Source organism: Lycorma delicatula, chromosome 11 (genome assembly GCF_047948215.1).
Source record: "Lycorma delicatula isolate Av1 chromosome 11, ASM4794821v1, whole genome shotgun sequence".
Taxonomy (NCBI): Eukaryota; Metazoa; Arthropoda; class Insecta; order Hemiptera; family Fulgoridae; genus Lycorma; species Lycorma delicatula.
Window position 1 is genome coordinate 22,969,557 of NC_134465.1, and position 21,329 is coordinate 22,990,885.

The 21,329-nt window shown below is 28.2% G+C and overlaps 2 protein-coding genes across 3 annotated transcripts in view; both read left to right on the forward strand.

The window, feature by feature from the left end:
- Nucleotides 1-1,143: 1,143 nt before the first annotated feature.
- LOC142332480 (uncharacterized) lies at nucleotides 1,144-1,557 on the forward strand. Its single transcript, XM_075378930.1, has one exon. It carries the CDS (start codon nucleotides 1,144-1,146, stop codon nucleotides 1,555-1,557), a length of 414 nt encoding a protein of 137 aa, XP_075235045.1.
- A 6,216-nt stretch (nucleotides 1,558-7,773) lies between these two features.
- clos (closca) overlaps nucleotides 7,774-21,329 on the forward strand; it is a 112,100-nt gene continuing 98,544 nt past the window's right edge. For both annotated transcript variants that reach the window (XM_075378787.1, XM_075378788.1), the window contains exons 1-3: nucleotides 7,774-7,859; nucleotides 8,515-8,629; nucleotides 10,787-10,942. In XM_075378787.1, the coding sequence (XP_075234902.1) occupies nucleotides 8,539-8,629; nucleotides 10,787-10,942 (247 nt within the window). In that variant the 5' untranslated portion in view covers nucleotides 7,774-7,859; nucleotides 8,515-8,538. The remainder of the gene's footprint in view (nucleotides 7,860-8,514; nucleotides 8,630-10,786; nucleotides 10,943-21,329) is intronic.

A 21,329-nucleotide genomic window follows, 5' to 3' on the forward strand; every position in this document is an offset into this window, starting at 1 on the left:
TCAAGTTTAATATAAATTAATTACTGTTTGTTATTAAATTAATAATTGTACAAAATTGTCTTTTTCTATCATGCTAGATCTACTTGTATTAATGTAAATTGCATTAATCTACTCATTCACCAAAGTCATAACATTCAAAATATTTTTAATTTTTAAAAAAATATATATATTTACAATCATATTCTTAAAATATGCTATTTTATTTATCTGTTTTTTCTTTAAATTAAGCAGTTTCCTATTTACCTTGTGATATATTACATTTTTTTCTATTATTCATTTTGTACATAGACCTAATAATTTGCATTTTAAAATAAATAATATATGTTGCTGTAGAAAATAAATTATTTATTTTTGTATTGATGATGTTAATTTATTTCAATGTTTTTTTGCCTTCCTGTAACTGAGTAAAACAAATGAGGAGTTTGAAACCTGTAATGAGCCAGTGGATTCAGTTCATTTAAGGCCATAAACAAGTTCATGTTAGTCCTTTGTAACTTCATATGTCATCAGATATTTGAATTTTATATTTTCCTAGTGGATACATGTAAGTGAAGGAAGGATTTATTTGTTTTTTGACCACTATTTTGTAAGTCGTTTCTTGTTATTAGGATAAAACAACAGCCGACCTACATGATGAATCCAAATTATTCATATATATATATATATATATCCTTCCATTTATAGCTGGATACACAGTCCTAATAGTAATATAAAACAGGTTTAAAAAATAAAATAAAACTGATTTCAAAAGATCCCTAAAAAGTTAAAAGTAATATATAAGAAGCGTTTTTAAAGTAAAGCTAGGTTGTTTTGAATTTGCCATTTCCGCAATGTATATACTATTAAGATGCGTACTGCAGAGAGGATATACTTTTATATCCTTGTTAATTCTTTAAAGCTAGGATGGACGGTATTAATTGTTGATGAAAGAATAAGACTGTGTTCTTATAGGTAATTGAATTTAATTCGTCAAAATACTAAACAACATAAGACGACAAAATACATGACCGCGCCAGACGGGATTCTTAATTAGAATGAATGTAATGTGAATTACATTCATTATGTAATAGAATAGATTGAATGCGGCTCGCAGGCCAGCGCTACTAAAAACTAGAGAGCAGCACTAGCTGGCTCAAACTAGGAATGGAACACTCCTTTATATGTGTATGTGCTCCAGAACAAGGGAAGACAGATGAAATGGAGTTATTTTATGATAAGCTGCAGGACACATTGGACCGTTGTAATAAAAAGGACTATGTAATAATAGGAGGAGATCATAATGCTAATGTAAGAAATAAACCATCGGAAGGAATAGTTGGTTTGAATGATGAGGGAAGTGTGAATCATAATGGAAAACAGTTAAGGGACTTTGCAAGGTTTAATAATATGAGAATAATGAATTCATTTCTTAAGCGCAAGAGAATCCATAAAATAACATGGGCAGCTAGAGGTCAAGAATCTGTAATAGACTACTTAATCACAAATCAGAAGACGGCAGAATTGTTTAAAGACACAAGAGTTCTTAGAGGAGCTGAAGTAGGAACAGCTACCTTTTAAGAGTAGAAATTAATATCAAGGCGCGTTGGGTTAAGACACAACAGAGGAAGAATGTGGACTTACAATTCAAGATCCACTTCCTTGAAGAAAAGTCAGTAAAACTTCTCTATAATAATAGATTAGATATCCATAATAATAGTATGATATTAACAAAGAATGGAATAACAGAAAGGGAATATTAAACAGAGCAGCGCATGAAGACCTTGGGTAATCGAAACTATCAACCAAGAAAAAGATAAATGTTTGGAATGAAAAGATTCAAGTAGCAGTTAAGAAGAAAATAGAAGAAGCATATTTGAAGTGGCTCATGACAAAAGATGAAGAATACAACAGAAAAAGAAACATCAGTAAGAAGATTTGCTAGGAACAACAAAATAAGAAATTAGGGACTTTTTTATAACATCTACGAATGACAAAACATAGCATATAGAGTAATGAAATGTCTAAATAACGAATAGAAGGATCTTGCGAAAATAGAAGCTGTAGAACCAGGAAAATTCTTGAAATATTTTCAACAACTATGGATGATCAATGAACAGAATACTGAGGAGGAGAGAGATAATACATTATATGGAAAAGTGGACAGCCTGGATATGCCAGAATTGCAGAAGGCTATGAAAAAACTATATAGGAATAAGTCTGTTTCCGTCTGGATTTAAAATATTCTCAAAAATTATAATACAAAAAATTAAAAATATAGTAGAAACGATTCTAAGAGAGGAACAAGTTGGTATCAGAAAGGATAGAAATTGTACAGATAATGTATTTGCAGCTGATAGAAAAATATCAGGAATTTGGAAGAGAAACACAAATATTATATGTAGATTTAGAGAAAGCATTTGATAAAGTAAAACGAGAAAAATTATAGTAAATATTAAACACCCGAGGAATTCCAAAACAACTCGCAAGCACCATACAAGAAATCTGTGGAGGTAACTAGATAGTCATTTCAGAGGAGAGAAATAATAGAATTAGGATAAATTCAACAAGGCTGCACTGACACCAATATTGTTTATCGTGTACATAGACGATATTCTGCGGGAAGTGATAGACTGCATGCTAGATTATACATATGAATTAAATTTTATCAATTTGTTGTATCCATGCTGTTTGCAGATGATCTATAATTATTATCAAATACAGAAGGCCTTCTGTAAATTGAATAAAGTAGCAAAAGAATGAACGTGAAAGTAATTTCTTTCTGTGGTAAAGTTATCATCAGATCAAAAATCCCACACAGCAGGGAAATCATAGAACAATTGTCGCAGGTTGGGGTGAATCAGATGTTCCAAGTTAAATTTAGAAATTTAATACTATAATGGTACCGTAAAAAGAGTTTGAGAAATAAAATTCAGGAAGAAACCCTATTAAAATTCTACAAAACAGTTTTATTCACAGCATTTCTCTACGGAGCAGAAACCTCATGTTTTACAAAACAAATGGAAAAAAAAATCAGGCCGCAGAAATTAGATTTTTAAGAAATATCGCAGGGTACCAGTTGTCGAATAGGAAGAGGAACAGTGACATCAGAAATTAATTAAATATCTATAACGTTAATGAGTGAATCAAAATGGACAAACCCGTGTTGAAAGAATGGCAGAAGAGACAATACTTAAGCTACTACAAAAGTATAAGCCAAAATGACGTCCAGGGAAAAGATGAAACGATCCGCTTGCGTAATCATAACTTGAACCCAAAACATGAGGAAGAAGATATGCGATGTAAATAATGCTAGCTTAGCTTCAGTTAATGTTTATTCTTAGGTGTTAGCAACACTAATTTACTCTTTTTTTTGTTTATAGTTTATATTCATCCATTTATAATAAGTGCTACAATTCGTAAACCTCGAGAAGTAATCCGATTTTTGATAACCAAAATCGGATTTTTTTTCGTTTATGGACGAATATTATCAGTGATGCTAAACTGAAACGGTTTAGTTTAGTTTACTTTAGCGGCCGGTCGTCATTGATAACGCATAATTTGACTAAAAAACTGGAGGAAACCAGCGCTTCACTGTGTCGCAGTTGTCTAATGACGACGAAAAATGGCGTTACTCGAGAGATGGTTTAAGTCACTGGTGACGGAATTTCTCGAAAAAGCTATAAAAAAGTGTTGAGTTGAATGCAACTATGTAGAAAAAAATAATGTAGTTTTTACGTATTTAAATTTGCTTATATTTCAAAAAGGTCCCTACTTTAAAAAAATCACCTCGTATTTGATTATTTGTAAAATTTAAATCTGCTATTCCTATGGGCACTGAAATATTGAGAACGGGCTAAATTTTTAACTTCAGTATGATCAGCCATGCTCGAGTTGTGTAGCCATAAGGAAGGCCTCTAAGGAACTGAAGTAAAAAATAACTGAAAAAACTTCGTTACATTTATCGAATATCGGCACCACCACTTGTTCCCTTCAAATCGGGGTTTTTTTTTATTCATTGCTAATTTACTTACCGACTGCTATATAACGACCTCCGGCTGCCAGGTGCCCCTTATTACATCGAGTATTTTCTGGAATGGGGTTCTTGTCCCCTGTCATGCGACGAAACACAGGAAAGACCAGGCGGAACCCTAAATTCCCTCGGCAATCCGTTCTCTTGCCAGGTACCCGATGAAATTTTCAACGATTACCCACTAGGTTCGGGTTTTACAATCCTCACGGAGATCTAATATCGAACCGATAATGTCGAGACAACAGTCTACGTGCGCATAAGTTCTTATTTTGCGTATTCGTAAATTACATGGTATACGTCATCTAGTTGTCCTCAATCTGAATCCACCAGATCAAATCGCTGGAGTCGTCACTGAAGCCGTCATGACCATAAAGAAATTGCGTCACATACTAGTTAGAGTGAACCCAAGGGGCGCCGTGCAAACCAATAACATCTGGGAAGAGAACATGCGTATAACGCCCACCCTCTGCCTCGTCCCATCGGCCTACCATAAAGCACTGTCGTGCCGTTCTATCTTGCAAATTTTTTTTGAAGTCAATTCACCTGACTAATTAGTAACTTAAGGCTGTTGCTTTTCTGACGTAATGAAATCTATCGGTTTCACATCTGCAGTCACCAAGATCGCCTCCGGTGAAATAGTACGGTAACCTCCTTACCGTTAATAATATAAGGCACCGACTCCAACCGGTCCACACAAAGCCGGGCCGTATATGATTTGGAGATGATTGCTATATCAGTACTCGTCTTTGAAACACTATGTGCTAAAATATCTGGGGCAATTGTCGAGTGATGTCGGTCATTAAAAAAAGTGCTGTCGATCGTTAAGTAATTTCAGGTGTAAAAATATTTTGGAGCTGTATATAGTTTTTGACAGTATCTATTTCGTAGCAATATTTATTACAAAATTCATAATAAAATGCGATAAAAAAAAATTTATTTGGCGGTTAAGATTATATTGTGGTATGCCTATACAGGTCTTCCAATATGTGCTTTAGGGAAAGTATGTCAGAGAGCGCTATAATTATTTAGTTTTATATCCATATATTGCGTAAAAAAGCAGACTAGATTTTTTCAGTAACATTTTCTTAAATCTCCTACGTTATTACCTGAAGATAAAAATATACATAATCTGAAAATTCTCACAGATTTATTAAACTCCTTATCGAGCTAAATATTATGTTAAAGTTTACAAAATTATTTTTTACTTTTGTTTTAGATTGTATTGCCTTACATAACATGATACAAATGTCATTACATTTTGTAATGTGTTATGTACAGTCTCAGTTGGACCGTTCATTTGACTTTTGAGTTAAGACCATTAGTAATAATGAAATTTAGATTGTTTTTAAATTACCGGATTAGAATTAGGTATTTGCAGCATCGCAGATTGTCTGATTAGCTGTGATATTTTGTATTTATTATTTATTTTTATGAATAATTTATCACATTTGCATGTAAGTGGGTATGTGGTTAAACATATATGAGTAATATCAAAGCTGTCCTAGATTTATAACTGCAATTAACAGATGAAAGGCTGAGATTCTATCACTGCCCCACACAGATTCAAAGAATGGTTATTATACAAAAAATAAGTTGATGTGTTAATAAAAAAATAATGGAATTCATGTAATCAGGCTTTAATAGTAAACTGATTTTTACAAACTTTCGGTTCCATAATTTCTGGAATACTTCAGATAATTTTATCCTGTTATTAAAACAATGTCAGTTTGGGATAAAATAAAAATAATTGAAGCGCTCTTTAAATAGCTAGGTTTAAATAACAAGTTTCTTTTTATAAGACAGATAACTAAAATATAGTTAAGGTCCTGGGCAAGACAGTAAAGGATGAAGGTAAATTATTCTTTCTTGCCATGTAAGTTACTGTTTTTTTCTTATTCTTGATTTCTTAATATTTTCATCAGTTCTGTGGCTATAAATCTGACTCGATTCTAAGAATGAAGGGATGCGGCTTTATATAGAGAGATCCAAAAGTCGGCAACATCAAAATTACAGTCTCTATAAATAGTGTAGTTCTATAGACTACCACAAGATAGCCATAAACCATTGCGATGTGTACTGATCACACAACACTTGCAATAGTGCTTTGTTTATCGACTGGCGAACATGTTTTCCCAAGAGCAATGAGTTTTCATTGTTGAACATTACTTTTTCAATTGTTCTTATGAATTTCATGGGAAATATCTGGATGTGATAGTACCTAACAATTCAGTCATAACAAGATTAATGATCTGTTTAAGAGAATGCAGTACAGTTAGCCATTTTGACTGATGCTAAACTGGCTGAGTTTAAGTATGTGATGCAGTCACCTTAAAAAAGCTTGAAAGACTATCAGCACCCTCAGATTTCATATGAAAGTGTTCAGAGAGTGATGAAGTGGTTACACTTTCATGTATATCATGTTCACTGGTCAGGAATTGAAGGAGCCAGATAAAGAAGAGCGTTTAGTGTACTGTACATGGTTTCGGGTATTTATTGACAACCAAGGAGTTGTAGAGCTTGAGCGTGTTTTCTTCACTGATGAGGCATTGTTTCACCTTAGTGGCTAGTGAACAGTCAATACACTGGAATTTGGTCAGCTGAAAATCCACATGTATTACATGAAACCCCTTATACTCTCAAAAAATGTGAGTGTGATGTGTCATATCACTTCGTCAAACAGTGGGTCCCATTTTCTTTCAAAATAACAGTGAACAATGTTGTGTACCAACATATCATTTCTCAGTTTATTGTAATTCTTGAAGATGATGAATGTGATTTTTGGTTCCAGTGAGACAGTGCCACATGTTATACATTTAATGAAACCATGCATTTCTTGTGCGTTTTTTGGCGAGTATATCATCTCTAATGGATTATGGCCCCCATATTCACCCAATTTGATGTCCTCACATTTCTTCCTGTGGGGTTATCTTAAAGGAAAGGTCTATAAAAACATGCCGCACACACTGGAGGACAAAGGTGAACATAACAACAGAAATTAACATCAGTATATATGAGCTCCACAAAGTGACATCGAACATGGTAAAAAGAGTTTGTACACACATTGCTGAATGGGGCTAGCCATTTTGAGCACGTTTTGAAAATAAATAAATCTTTAAATATTATTACGCAATATTTTATTTTTTTATTACTATGATGACTTTTGGATCTCTCTGTACTTGAGCCTTTTAATCGCTCAAAAAATTGAAAAGTACTTTAAAATTTAAGTTATCATTTGTTATATTTACTTCTGCACTACACAGATTAGGTTGAGTAGCTTGCTGCAGTGTTTCATCCGGTTTCCAGATCTCTAGTTTTTTGCAGTCTGTTCTTCAGATCTATTCAGAAATTCTCTATAGATGGTCCTTCCACTTATTTTGTATGTTGTGATTATGTTATAGATGCTGACAATTTGTAACATAATTTTTTTTTAATCTCAAATCATATAAATTATATTTTTTGTCTTCTTAAAGAAATATCTTTATTTAAGTAGGAAAATAACTTCTAAAATTACAAAAATAAATTGAGTGGTACAATTACAAACAAATTTAATTAAAATAATTAATGTTTAAGTTACTTGATAATTTACTTAATTCAATATGATAAAAAAAATCTAAATAAAGATTTTTCTGATTGTTAAAAGTAATTTATCTCCTTATTTTGATTTAAGAATTATATAAATTAATTTGATAAGAAAATCATTCAAGTTTTAACATAATCCACGATTATTTCTGAATGCTGCTAATAATTTAATCTGTGTCTTCTTGGTCTTTAAAGTGAACATTAAGAAAGTAATTTATTCCAATGAAAAACAGTAAAAATTTGTTTTATTTTATATAATTTCGATTGTAAGGTAAAGGTTTAATTGCAAAAATTATATATCATATGTATTTTACATTTACATGTAGCATAATAAATAAAATGATTTAAGTGAAAAATTTCTCTATGGCAATTAAGAAAATATTAAGTTATTAAATTTTTGGTATGGTATAAACAAATTATTCAAATTTTTATTTTAAAAATCTTCTTGTTTTATTTAATTTAAGTTCTTAAAATTTAGATTTATAACTAACTAGTTTAATTCATCTTTAATTAATTTAACAGAAAAGTGCTTATTTTAGTTAGATTTTCCTTCTAAGACATACATGTGCATGAGTGCACAAACACACACACACACTTAAATTATTAATGAAATTTTTATTTTATTTTTAAACAATGAAGTTTTAATTCTTAAGATATTACTAATGTATGGATGTTTCTTTTTTAAATCTTTTATTTATTTTCATTTCCAGTTATGTACTTATGTACCTTTTTTTTGTAATTCATTAATAATGGCTAAAGTGGAAGAAATGAAGAGCACATGCATAAACTATTAAATTGGTAATCTCTGAAATAAACACTATGTCATACATATATAATATAATAACACAATAATAAAGCATTTTATAATACATTTCCTCTATGTTCTACAGTTTTCCCCTCAATAAATTTATGTTTTTTTTATTTAGGTAAGATATATGTGATGTACTAAGATGAGACTTCAGATTATTTGGTTCTCATTCATGCTGCAACTCCTCTCTATTTCAGTGAAGAGTTTATTTCAAGGAGATACTCTGTTGGAAAGTAAGCTATTTTTAATTGATCCATTATAAATCTAAACTTTAAAATTTAAATTAACATCACTTATTTATTAGGTTAAAATATTTAAAAGGTGAATTACTGAGTTTCAAATTATTTGTAAATTGTGCTTCCAGAAAGCCTTTTGAAGCTAATGACTTCTTTAACAGTGGTTTACCATTAAGATGTAATTAGCTTTGCAAAGTTATTTTGAACATACAAATTTTGAAAATATGATGTTTTGGTAAGCTAATCTATATATTATGGTTGTACAAAAGTAACGTACAAGTAAATTAAGGAAAATAATGAATAATCTTATCCTTTTATAAAGAATATCAAGTCATGTGGTGATAATGCCATATATGGAGCAGAGAAAGTTTTTTATCTAGGTTTTAAGGTGGATATTGTTGGACATTTTACTATTATAATGTATATGTATTGTGCCAGAACTCATTACCTTACCTATTCATATAAAGTTTTTTATAACTACCAGTCATGTTACGTTCACTAATTTCCTAGTTACTAATTTCTCAAATGTTTTCCTCATGTTCAGAAGTAATCAGGTTTTTTATGTTAGTTACAATTGATTACAACAAAAAATTAATCATACTTAAATTCAGTTATTAAACATTATTAATAGTTAATTATTGCACAAATAATATTGGTTATGCCGGTTGAAGTTACACAGCATGTAATTCTGTGGATCTATTTTAGTGGCTAAGATCATAGCAGTTTGTCATTTAAAATATTTAATGACATTACTTTTTTATTTGAATTAAAAAATTGTTCATAATTGTTAACAAATGGAAGACATTTATTTTTTTAAAAATGGTTGGAATTTGAAAATTATTAAAACAAAGTTTTTATTATCTCTGGAATACACCTTCCATTCTAGTGAATGTTCACAAAGAAGAAGCTATATATAAAAATGTGATAAAACAATATAATAAAAATCGGAAGTTGCAGATTCATTTTTTAGTAAAATTGCAAATGATAAAAAAGTCAAATGTAAGAAAAATGTTATAAATTGTAAGAAAGAGCAAGAGAAAATGAATGCGCCTATGTAAGATGGGCCATGTGAATCAAAGGTCCAGCTGGTCTCTTACAAAGGACCTGATCAATTCAATCTGTCATTTTTTATTATTCTATTGATCAGCTGATTTTGTGGAGTGCTTCAAACTCAATATAATCAAACACATTTTTATGTCCAACAAGTCTACACTTATTTTCACCAGTGTCTCAATATCATGAAATCTCTTAAAGACTGTCAATATCAAATTATTAAAAAAAAAAACATATATAAATATATATATATATATATATATATATATATATATATATATATATATAAAATTTAGAGATATTTTATTACCTATTACAACCTACATTTTGTACTACCCCCAGATTGGTCAAGAAAACAGAATATGCAACAGTAAAAATTCATAAAATCGGTTGAATAAAAAGACTGTTTAATAAATTGGATCCTAGCAGAAAGTATAACTATTTACAAAAAAGATTTTTCCACTGTGAGTTTAGAAAGCTCAGTTGATGCGCAAGGTGAGGTGAATGGGTGGACTGGCTTCTTACTACCTAAGTCATCTTGTATTACATTATCGCCATCACTGTCAGACACCCCGCATAGAAATACAGTACATCTGTATGTTTACACTTTCTAAACCTTGACAAGTAATACTTTCACAGAAAATTCTGCTTCATCAGAATGTTTCATGAGGAATTAAATTAAAAACGTGATTAAAATATTAAAAATATAGAGAAGTTTGTTTACACCTCAGACACTGGTACAATGATACAGCTACACCAAGCAGATTGCAACAGCCAAAAAATACACATACTGCAGTAGTTTATATCAGTGACTGAAATAGTAGTGGACATACCTGTTCAAGTCTCATTCCTGGGATAGTACCATTAACCGAACTGAAACAACCATACTTTTCATATCTGAAATAAAAGTATTGAAATCTAGTTTTACATGAATTAACTCTATTTTTAAACTTTTTTTTAACCGAGATTTAACTTAATTGAACAAGGTCAGTTGGGATTGTAAATGTGGACTTTCAGCCTGTTGTGAGGTAGTATAAACTTAAAAACAGAACTTGGTATATGACATTTATTATTATATTTTAATAAGTTTATTAATTATAGGTGATCAAATGATACAAGAAGAAATACAAAATGAAGTAAATAATTATTTAAGAAGAGTAAAACATAATCTTGGTTTATTGGATGATAATGAAGAACAAAATAATGATCGAAACAAAAGAGAAACAAGTGAAAACTTTGAAATGTTAGATGCTGGAGGTAACAAAATATATTTATAATCTATTAAATAATACATAAAATGTACTTTTATTTAAATATATTAACAGCATTTCTAAACTGGATTATGATATAAACACTTTTACTTATGAAAAATTATTCAGTTCTGAAGAAGTTAACATTAAATATTCTACAATTAAGTAAAATAGAGGTTTCCTTTTTAAGAATGAAACCTATTTTTCATTTTATTTTCATGTTCGTTAAACATTTTTTCCTTGACTAAAAAGGGAATAATTTCTTGTTTCTTTGAAAATGAACTTCTCCTTATAAGTTTTTAGTTGATAATATGAACTTTTTAAGCCATAAAAAATTTATTTAAATAATTAATTCACTTAATAATCTTAGAGCTTATGTGTAGGTATATGATATGAAAATTTTGTACCATGTGATAAATATCATGCCTAAACCTGGAATCTCATAGTTGAAAACTGTTTATTACACTACGTACAAGAGTTAATTCAAAGTTAGTACAGTATTCTGTAGATTACAATCATAGACACCTTACATGAGCAATTTAGTTAGGTGATCTTACCATACAGTTTAGACTTATTGCAGCAAATACAGTTTCTTTATTAAGATGAAGGTCTGGCTGGGTACTCAGCGATTAATAATTTGTTATATACCTTTCTTTCCAGAAAAAAGTCTTTTATGAGCTTCTGTGAAGCTAATAATAAATCAGTTTTAACTGTAAACTGCATCATATCTCAATGTTTTTATAACGCTCAGAATGTCTCATGGTAGCAATTTTGAAATTAAAGTATGTGAAGTAACGATAAATACGAGTAACCAAAGATTTGATTTTATATCAGTTTCTATTTATTACCAATGTTAAACAAACTGGATGCAATTTTACTGCATGCTTTCAGATGATGAATACAATTGCTGATTCCAGCTGAATCACAAAAAAATAAAATACTGATAGCTGGCAGTTTTTTAAACCACAGTTTAATACATGATTATGCTATAATCTGGCAGGTTGAAGTAAAATTATTTATCTAGAGAAATATTTTATTTGAAAATTTATTAAACTAGTAAATATCTTATTTGTAATCAACTAATATCCTGATAAGAATATCTTGTATAAAAATTTAAAATCATTCTCAAATGAGCCCTTCAAGATTTATGTGTAAAAAATAGCCATGTGGGTGGATACATAAAGCAGAAGTACTTTTTTTTGAATACATAACAAAAATTCTTTCTTTTCTTGGTTCTATTTTTGTTTATTTACGTATTGTTACTAATGAATTTCATTGAACAAAAAAAAAGTGATTTTATTTATTATGAATATCATTCAATAGAGACAAATGACTGTAGAAAAATTATTATTTTTTATTCAATGACGATGAAACTAACTCTACTTTTCAATATAATCTTCAACTACATTTAGGCACTTGTACCATCCTTTTGTAAGCTTTCTTATTCCACTTATGAAGAATTATTTGTTACTTTGGTGTCTGAGCCACTTTTGACCTACTCATTGTTGCCAAAGTCAGTGGCATGTAAAAACTCTTTGAGAGGGTCAAAAAAAATATCTGCTGATGAAAAATGGAGAATATAAGTTGGTTAAGGAGACACCTCTTAACCCAACTTTTGACTAGCTTCCTTTGCCTTTTGATGGTGTGGGGTTGGGTGTTATCATGTAGAGTTACACCTTTTGTGAAAGAAACATAACATTTTATCCTTTTTGCGGTTTCATTTTATTTTTTAGCATATTACAATAGTACTCGCTGTTGATTTTACATTGTTCTTACAAATAATCACCAATAATTAGTATCAATTAAAAGTTTAATAAAAGATGCTTGTTCTATTACCTTTTGAAACTCTTAAATTGTGATCTACTGACCTAAAACATTGACAAATCAATTTAATAATTGCAAACATTAACTATGAATAAAGTTAAAAAAGAAAAAAATGGCATTTATCAATCCCAACTATATTTTCCCCGCATTGTATTCTAATGTGAAATAAAGATTAACTTACTCCTTTTGTTTTAAAAGTGTTATTATTTTATTTTTTTAAAATAAGTTATATTTATATATGAGATACAATAAAACTTCTCTTAACCATAGTAATGTGAGCTGGACATATTCCGCTAATAAAATTCCAGCTATAAGAACAAAATGCAACAAATATTTTAATAAATCATAAAATATTTGAATTTTTCTGATTTCTATAATGAACTTACAATGCACTTTTTTTTGCTTGTTGAATTAATTCACCATAGAAGCTTGTACATGGAAGTATGGAAATGAAATTTTGTAGCATATGAAAAATGCCATTTCCTAACCACGATTTGAATCTGGAATTCTTGGATAAAGCGGCCAAGACACTACCATTTCGCTAAGCAATGAATTAATATTTTTACTTGCAATTTTTTTGAATTCACAAAAAGTTAAAATGGAAGATCACAATCTCTGTATCACACAAGAAAATGGAAACGGTTTGTTATTTATTTATTTTGTTATCCAGTATGTTTTTTATTTGGTAACAAGACTTTATCAACAGCAGCTTCAAATTAGGTCTTTATAAACGGATCCCTTATATATACTTATATAAAGTTTAAAAATTTGTTTTTGAATTCAGTTGCACCACTTTTATGCTATATAATTTTTCCGCATTTACCCATTATTGTAGTACAATTTCCAACCCTCTAACCACAAACCTCTTTAATTATAATCTAAAATTTCTTCTCTGTAAAACAGGGCATGACCCTTTTTTCATTGATGAGGAGACCATATTTATATAACTTAATTTCACGGTTTTATGTTTTTCTACTTCATTATTTTACACTGTTGCTGGTTACTCCAAATTTGGAAATGTTTTTTTTTTGTTCATTAAATCACAAAAAGTCAATTTTACAATTTTCATAATACCTTCAATATTTTCTTATCATGATTTTTTCCTTGCAATTGACAGCACAGCTAATTTAAGATGTTACACTAAACATTGAAAGCATATATAATACTGTTAAAAAACTTAAATAATCACAACATTTTTAGATCAAACAAACCTTCACCATTCAACACAATAACTGTTATGAATAAACATAAATGATCTTGGTTACAAGAGATTCCAAATAAAAGAAGTTTGGTTATGATAGTTTATACTGTGTGCAGTAAAAATATTTTTATGGATCAAACCTTTGGAACCTGAAAAAAAACTTTTTCTTGAATTGTTTTCTTCTGAAAGAAATGTAATTGTATAACATTCATAGTACTTGAGTAAAGCTTTAAAAGAACCCTTGGTGTAATTAAAATTAAAGGTTTGCCAGGTTATTTAAAATAAAACGGTTAATAAAATCTATTACTTACAAATTCAAAACAGTACTCTTTTATTCATAAATCACAAAACTAAAAATATAATAATTTTTCATAAAATAATAGTAATTATTTCCAGACGGATTAAGAAGGCAGTGTACAGTTTCAAAATCCTTAATATTAAAAGTAAGTGTTTATAAAAATGCGTAACTGAAGATCATACTAATAGTACAAACATCACAAAGCAAATCTCTAACTAAGATACAGATCTCTGGCCCCTGTCTAATGCAACAGTTCTATCTACTAAATACCTCTTTCATAACTCTGTTTTGTGTTTTTATAAGATATTTATTAAAATAGTACATATCTCATGATCTAAATATTCTAGCTTTAAACTAAAAGGTGCCATTATCATCTATTACATGAAGATCAAAACTCTCTATCTGATTTATATCAAGTGAGAGAAAACCACACATTTATGACAATTCATTATATTATAGTGCTTACAATATAAAATAAATATGATCCTTAACTTAACAAAATGTGTAGATATAAACAAAAAAAGAACATATAACTTTGCAATACAAACCATAAGATTAAAAAATGTATTTATTTCTGTCCAGAATATAATTTTTTTTTTAAATAAATGCTTATTTTCATGTTTAAAATGTTAAAATATTTTTATAAATACTCATTAACTCGACAAACGTTAAGTATAAACTGAAAGAAAATAAATTATGTCATGGATACAGGTGAGATTTTAAAATGGAATTGCATGTAATTAACATTTAAGTAGATAATATAAAAAGTAAATAAATAAAAAAATAAAGTTTACTAATAAATACACACACATACACATGTAGTCTCCATAACCTTTGTCCACCCAGATCTGGATGTATATCGTCTGAAATTATTCTGATTTAATAATAGTTTTTAATTTTTTGCAGCTATAAACTAGAATAAACATATTAAATGAGAGCAAAGACTTGTTTTATTTTTTAAAACATAGGTTCACTCTAGTAGCCCCTTTAAAGATTGATGCTACGTCATCTTTGCGTTGGCTGATGTTACTAGCAGTTTTTTGACTTAGGTAGATGCAGTCAAGGAGTATATTAGATTTGGACTGTGTCTGTTCATTAAGTTTGCTGTTGTGCATTTATATATTACAGAATGTAGCGTTTTTCCTATGAAGTGTGTTTAAATTTTCAGTTTCTATTTGTTTGAAGCTGTGTCCTATTTGATCAATGTATAAGATTGTGCAGCCTAAGAAATTATATTTATATATCCCATTAACACCATGTTGTTCAGTGATTGTGACCTATACATAACTTGTTTGTTGTAGTGAAGGCCATACTGAATCCAGATTGTTTTATTTATGAACTGGCCTCATGAAGTCTTTGTTATGCATGTAATGTATGAGAGTATCATTCACTGTTGGTTTTTATATACTCTTAAGTGTTTTACTTCATTGAAAGTTATCTGAAAATAGTCGCAAAAAAGGGAAGGAATCACTGAAGACAGCAATGGTATATGGTGTTGAATCAATTAAGAGTACTCATGATCATTTTATAAATATGAAAAAACACAGTAATCAATAAACTGTTTGTAGAGATACTGTGATCAAGAAGGCTTCAAAAATCTTAATCCCAAACCTGTGATATTAATATTAAACAGTAGAAAGTTGATTGTGTTTCCAAAAGAGGGATTTTTGGGTTTTATATCATGTAGTAAACAATGAATTCTTTTGTGGACAATTCAGAGACCAAACTATCACATGATAAGGAGAGAAATTTTGGATAATGATCATAACCAACAGATTTCTAAGAAGCTGGATTGTATCAGAGAATTTATTTGCTTAATTTATTAGCAAAGAGTGTGATGTTCATTTTATCATAAAGGAGGACAAGTCACTGAATGAAAAATATCTTTGTAATTTTTTTTTATAAAGAAAACATGATTACTATTCCAAAAGAGATTTTCTCAGTGAAAATCTATTATTTCAAGACCAATATTTTTTGAAACTGTTCTGAAATGGTGGTATTGATCTTTCTAGAAGTTCTGAATAGCCGTAAGGAACTCATATCTAATTGTAGAACATTTTTGAGTGTACTTAAGGAACTATTGAGTGTTTGAAGATTGTATAGAACAATATATCTGACATTATCAAGCTATCCTTATCAACATATGAAAGATATTCATGACGTGAAATGGGATACAAATATTTTAATACATTCCTATCCCAAAAGACTGCATACCGACTAGAAAGGGTTATTAAAAGTTAAACACAACAGCTTCATTTACTTCCATCTAGACAAAGGTTAAGGGCAATTTATGTAGGGTGCGGCAGTTTTATATATTGTACTTTTTATACAATTTTATTAATTTTTTTTGTTGGAAATGCCTAGTGTTTAGCCATTTAAAATATAAAATAATATAAAACTATTTTTAATATTAATTTTTTAAAATCTATTGTGGTTGTAAATTTATAATCTACATAAGGAGAATGTGTTGTATGAGAAAATTTATTTCTCTTATTATTACAAGCTTATAATAATTATTGTTATCCTCACTGTTATTATTACTATTAGTTATGGGCATTACTATTACTAATGCTTCAAATTTTGATATTTATTTTTTTTATGAGAAAAAAATAAATTATTATCATTACTGTTATTATTAATATTAGTTATGGGTAACTATTGCAGTTAGTTTATTAAAAAATAAATAAATAGAATATAAAATAGAGATAAAAACAGATTTTTTTTTTACAATTTTAAGAAGTCAAAAACCAGCAATCGAGTTAAGTTTATTATCTTTCAGCTGTGATAATGTTTTATTTTCTGTTAATTCATGATTGTCTCATTTTGTCACAGACAAAAGAATCGGCTCCTTTTGTAATTTTTCTGTATCTCAATTAAAGTTTTACCCGATACAGATCACAAATCCATTTTATCTATTTCACAACTTTTTATCATTATAGATGGAAATTTTATAGTTCCTTTACCAGATATATCTCCTGTTATATATGAAGACTGTTGTTACTAAATCACTATTGTAATAGTGTATTTAGCTTACAACAATGGTAAAATTTCATGGACCGAAATGGAAACTTATATCAACAATTTCTAAGGATGATATTCTGTAATTACAAATTCCGAAAATGTATAATATATCAATCACATCTTAACTTTAGATTTTCAAATGATTACAGTATAATTTTTATTGTAAATTACTTTAAAACAGAAAACAACTAAATCCAAATTTTTCTATTTAAACAATGTTCTATTAATCTTCATTTTTACGCATTATGTATTTTATTTTATCACATAGTGAATTTTGGTTTTTTAAAAAGCCAAAGATATCATGTAAATCAAACATACTACGTGCTAATAAAGGTAATTTATATTTCTTAAGGTTACAGTGACACGACAACTTATTACAAGAACATTTACCATTTAATTCAATCACACAAAATACAAAACAATTGAGATATAAAACAATAAAAAATAACATTAACATATTTCTAACTTATAATAAAATCTTATTAAACTGTTATATACAAACTTAAAATTAAATAACAAACAAATACTCCTTTTTTTTTTACAGTAATTAAATAGCAACTAACTTAAATTACATTTTTTTTATTAAAGTATTGTGTTTTCCAAAATTTGGATCAACATATTTATCAGTTCATTATTTCTTCCATTATCAAAAGAATTTCTATTAGTGTCCTTAAATACGTATAATAAATAATACTGAATGAGTTAATAATTAAAAGTATATTAATTTGAATCCTTTTATTATCAGAATGATACTGGAATGAATGACCAATCTATGTAGCTGAGTTTACAGCCATCCACAACCTTTATTCATTTTTCCCCACTTTTGTTTTTGCTGTATTATTACATTTGTAACAATAAAATTTGAAAAATAATAATGCCTGTATAACATTCTAAAAACAGATTTTTATAATGATGTTTAATAATTGTGAGTAGAGTAATGTTTAATAATTCTGAATTTAAATATTAAAATTTTGATTTTTGAGTATATCTTTACATAATACTTACAAATTTTATTGTAATTAATTTTAAAAATCACAAAATAAATTTAAAAGTTTGGACTGGGCATTTTAAAAATGTTTTAATAGACCAATGAAAAGTTTATAAAAATTTCCCTTTCCTTTTGCACAGATAAAGTCTTTGTATTTAGAAAACTGAACTACAGAAAACTTTACAGTAGTATATGTGCGCGACATGTTTGTAAATTTACAACCGGAGATATAATCAAAATTCAATTTAAAATTTCATCTATTTTTGAGTATTTCAGTTTTGTGTATATAAAAAATACTGTTTAATAAAAATTTTAATTTATAATATCCAAGTCAGTCACTTTAGGAATAAAAAATGTATGATACCAATATCATCCTTTCGACCTTTTAAAATGTAGGTGACTTTTTTCATAGATTAAATGATGCATTTTTGTATGTTTGTTTCATCAGAATGAAACACCCTCCACTGAAGTCATCAAAATGTGAAAATTATATATACTTTAAAAAAATCAATAAAGTTAAATAATGTCAATGCTCTTGATACAGACTATGATGCACACTTGTAAGATCACATTTATGTTATTTAAAATTTTAATGATTTGAAAGTTGTAATAACTCTAATTATGTAAAGTATATTCTGAAATGTATTATTTTAATCTATGTATCAAGAGTCATAAGCTAGAAACAGGTATAAAAAAAATTGTAAATAAAAAGTGATGTACAACAAAACCACGAATGAAGAAACATTAAATATGTATGTTATAAGATCAGAAAACAATTGAAATCAAAGAAATTTAATAACTTTTAACTAACAATAATAACAAAAACACGTATAAAACACAAAGTATCAAACTTTTATTTTAATATGAACTAAAATGTAATGATATTAGTTTCTAAATGATATACAACTAAAAAAAAATTGAATCACATATATATAAAAATATTTGGCAATTTTTAAATAACTATGTAGTGCACAACCATTTCATAAAAATAGATGAACACTATTAAAAATTGTTATAAATAAAAAATGTGTTATAGTAAAATTAAGTATATTTATTTCAATTTAACTGTATTGTCAATTGAACTATACTGAGAAACGTAGTGATATTAAAATATAATTTCTCTCCTTACATAATAAAAATTTAAACTATTGGCTCTAATACTAGAATAAAATATAACATTAATAAATTATTCCATGAGAATTTAGTTTTCTGTAACTAAAGATTTTATCTGCATTGTTACTCCAAACAATGAAAAAAAAAAATGATGAGGAGATATTTTAATAATAATAATAAATGAAGTAAGATAAAATGCCTAAAACCAGCGAGTGCTTTGTCTAGTCAATTGGTTGCTGTAGATGGCCATGACAATAACAGATTATTGAATACAGTTTCCCTTTAAATGCATGATTATGTGCTGTTAATATTTTCTGACTAATGATTAGAACGGTTGATGCAACTTAAGTAAAAATGAAGCAAAAAATATACATCTTTAACCAAGATAATTTGGTGAATAGCCTAAAATATGTTAAATTGCATACCTAAATGGCCTTTTAAAACAACAGGGGAAGTAATATTCATCTTAAATTTTTTTGTAGTGAGAATTCTGGATGTTTTATCGAAGTGGCTAAGCTTTTTGAATTTTAACAAATTATTTACCACTGTCTATTTTAACAATGAGATGTTCAATTTGAACAGGGATTTACATTATTTATTAATTTTCCTGATACAAACACATTAAAAAAAGTTATTCATTTTACTATTATTATTATTATGGATTTTTGTTTTACAAAATGTCATTCGATTTCAGCTTCCTTTTAAAAGACAGTCACAGTCACTTTTCAACTGATTTTTACCTTTTTTTTAATTGTACATTACGTTTACGGACAGTACTATTGATATAATACAATCTTGACATGCAAGCATACAGATATTCATAAAACACCCGCGCATTTTTAATATGCTAAACAGAAAAAATTTCTTTTATCTATTAACATTTACTGAAGCCCCATCTTGAATGAAATCTGCATTAGAAAATGGCAAAGTAAGATATTTTCTCTCAGAACAAGGAATATACATTGGAATTATGCTTCAGCCCGATAAAGACTGTCATATCATACATATGAGAATACTATAAACCCTAGTCGGCAGTATATAGTCTGCTTATTTACCTGGCCAGGGCAGTTAATAACTGTTGTTGAAGTAATGATGAGGTAAGGCTAAAAGGAAAAACTTTCCATCAATTAACCCCAAAAATCAAAAGCGGGAGCTTGGCAACTTAAAAAATTATTTTCTCAGTAACTAACAATGTCAGTAAACAAAACCACTATTATCTATTGATATATGCAATTAGTTATCGCTGAAGATACAAAATACATGTTTTTAAATTACAATCAATATGCTATGTCATTAAAAAATCAGGATGCTGACAACCAGTAATAGAAATATTTATTGGAATTTTATTATTTGGATATCTAGAAAACTAAGCAAAAAAGGGTACTTTTCATTATCATTCAGTCTTTTCAGTAATAAAATCAAATTGTGTAGATTATAAAAAAATTAAATGGAGAATTAAGTCGGCTCATTCTCTTTACTTTTACATTTATATATTAAGTTTCAAAATCATTAGCAAAGATATAACATGACTACTAATGTTGTGTTTAATAATACTTGGTAAACATAATATGTTAAAAGTAAATCAAGAAAATCCCATAAATTGAAAAGAAAAGACAGTGCTCATAAGTAGATAATGAAAAAATAATATTAAAAGAAAGTAAAGAAATAATGATAGATATTAATTAACAATTAATTCTTATGAAACACTGTAAAATTAGTATTCTTACAGTTTCTATTTTGAATGATAAAACAGCTTATAAAATAATTAACACGTAATAAGGTATACTGAGATGACTGTCCTTTTAAAAGGAAAGATCATTAACATATGTGATTGTTCCAAAACGCCCAATTAAAGACACTTTGTATTCACTAATGTTCTTTAAATTTAGCAGGGACAAAAATAATTAAGAATTTGTAAAAAAAAAAAAAAAAAAATGATACTGGTAATA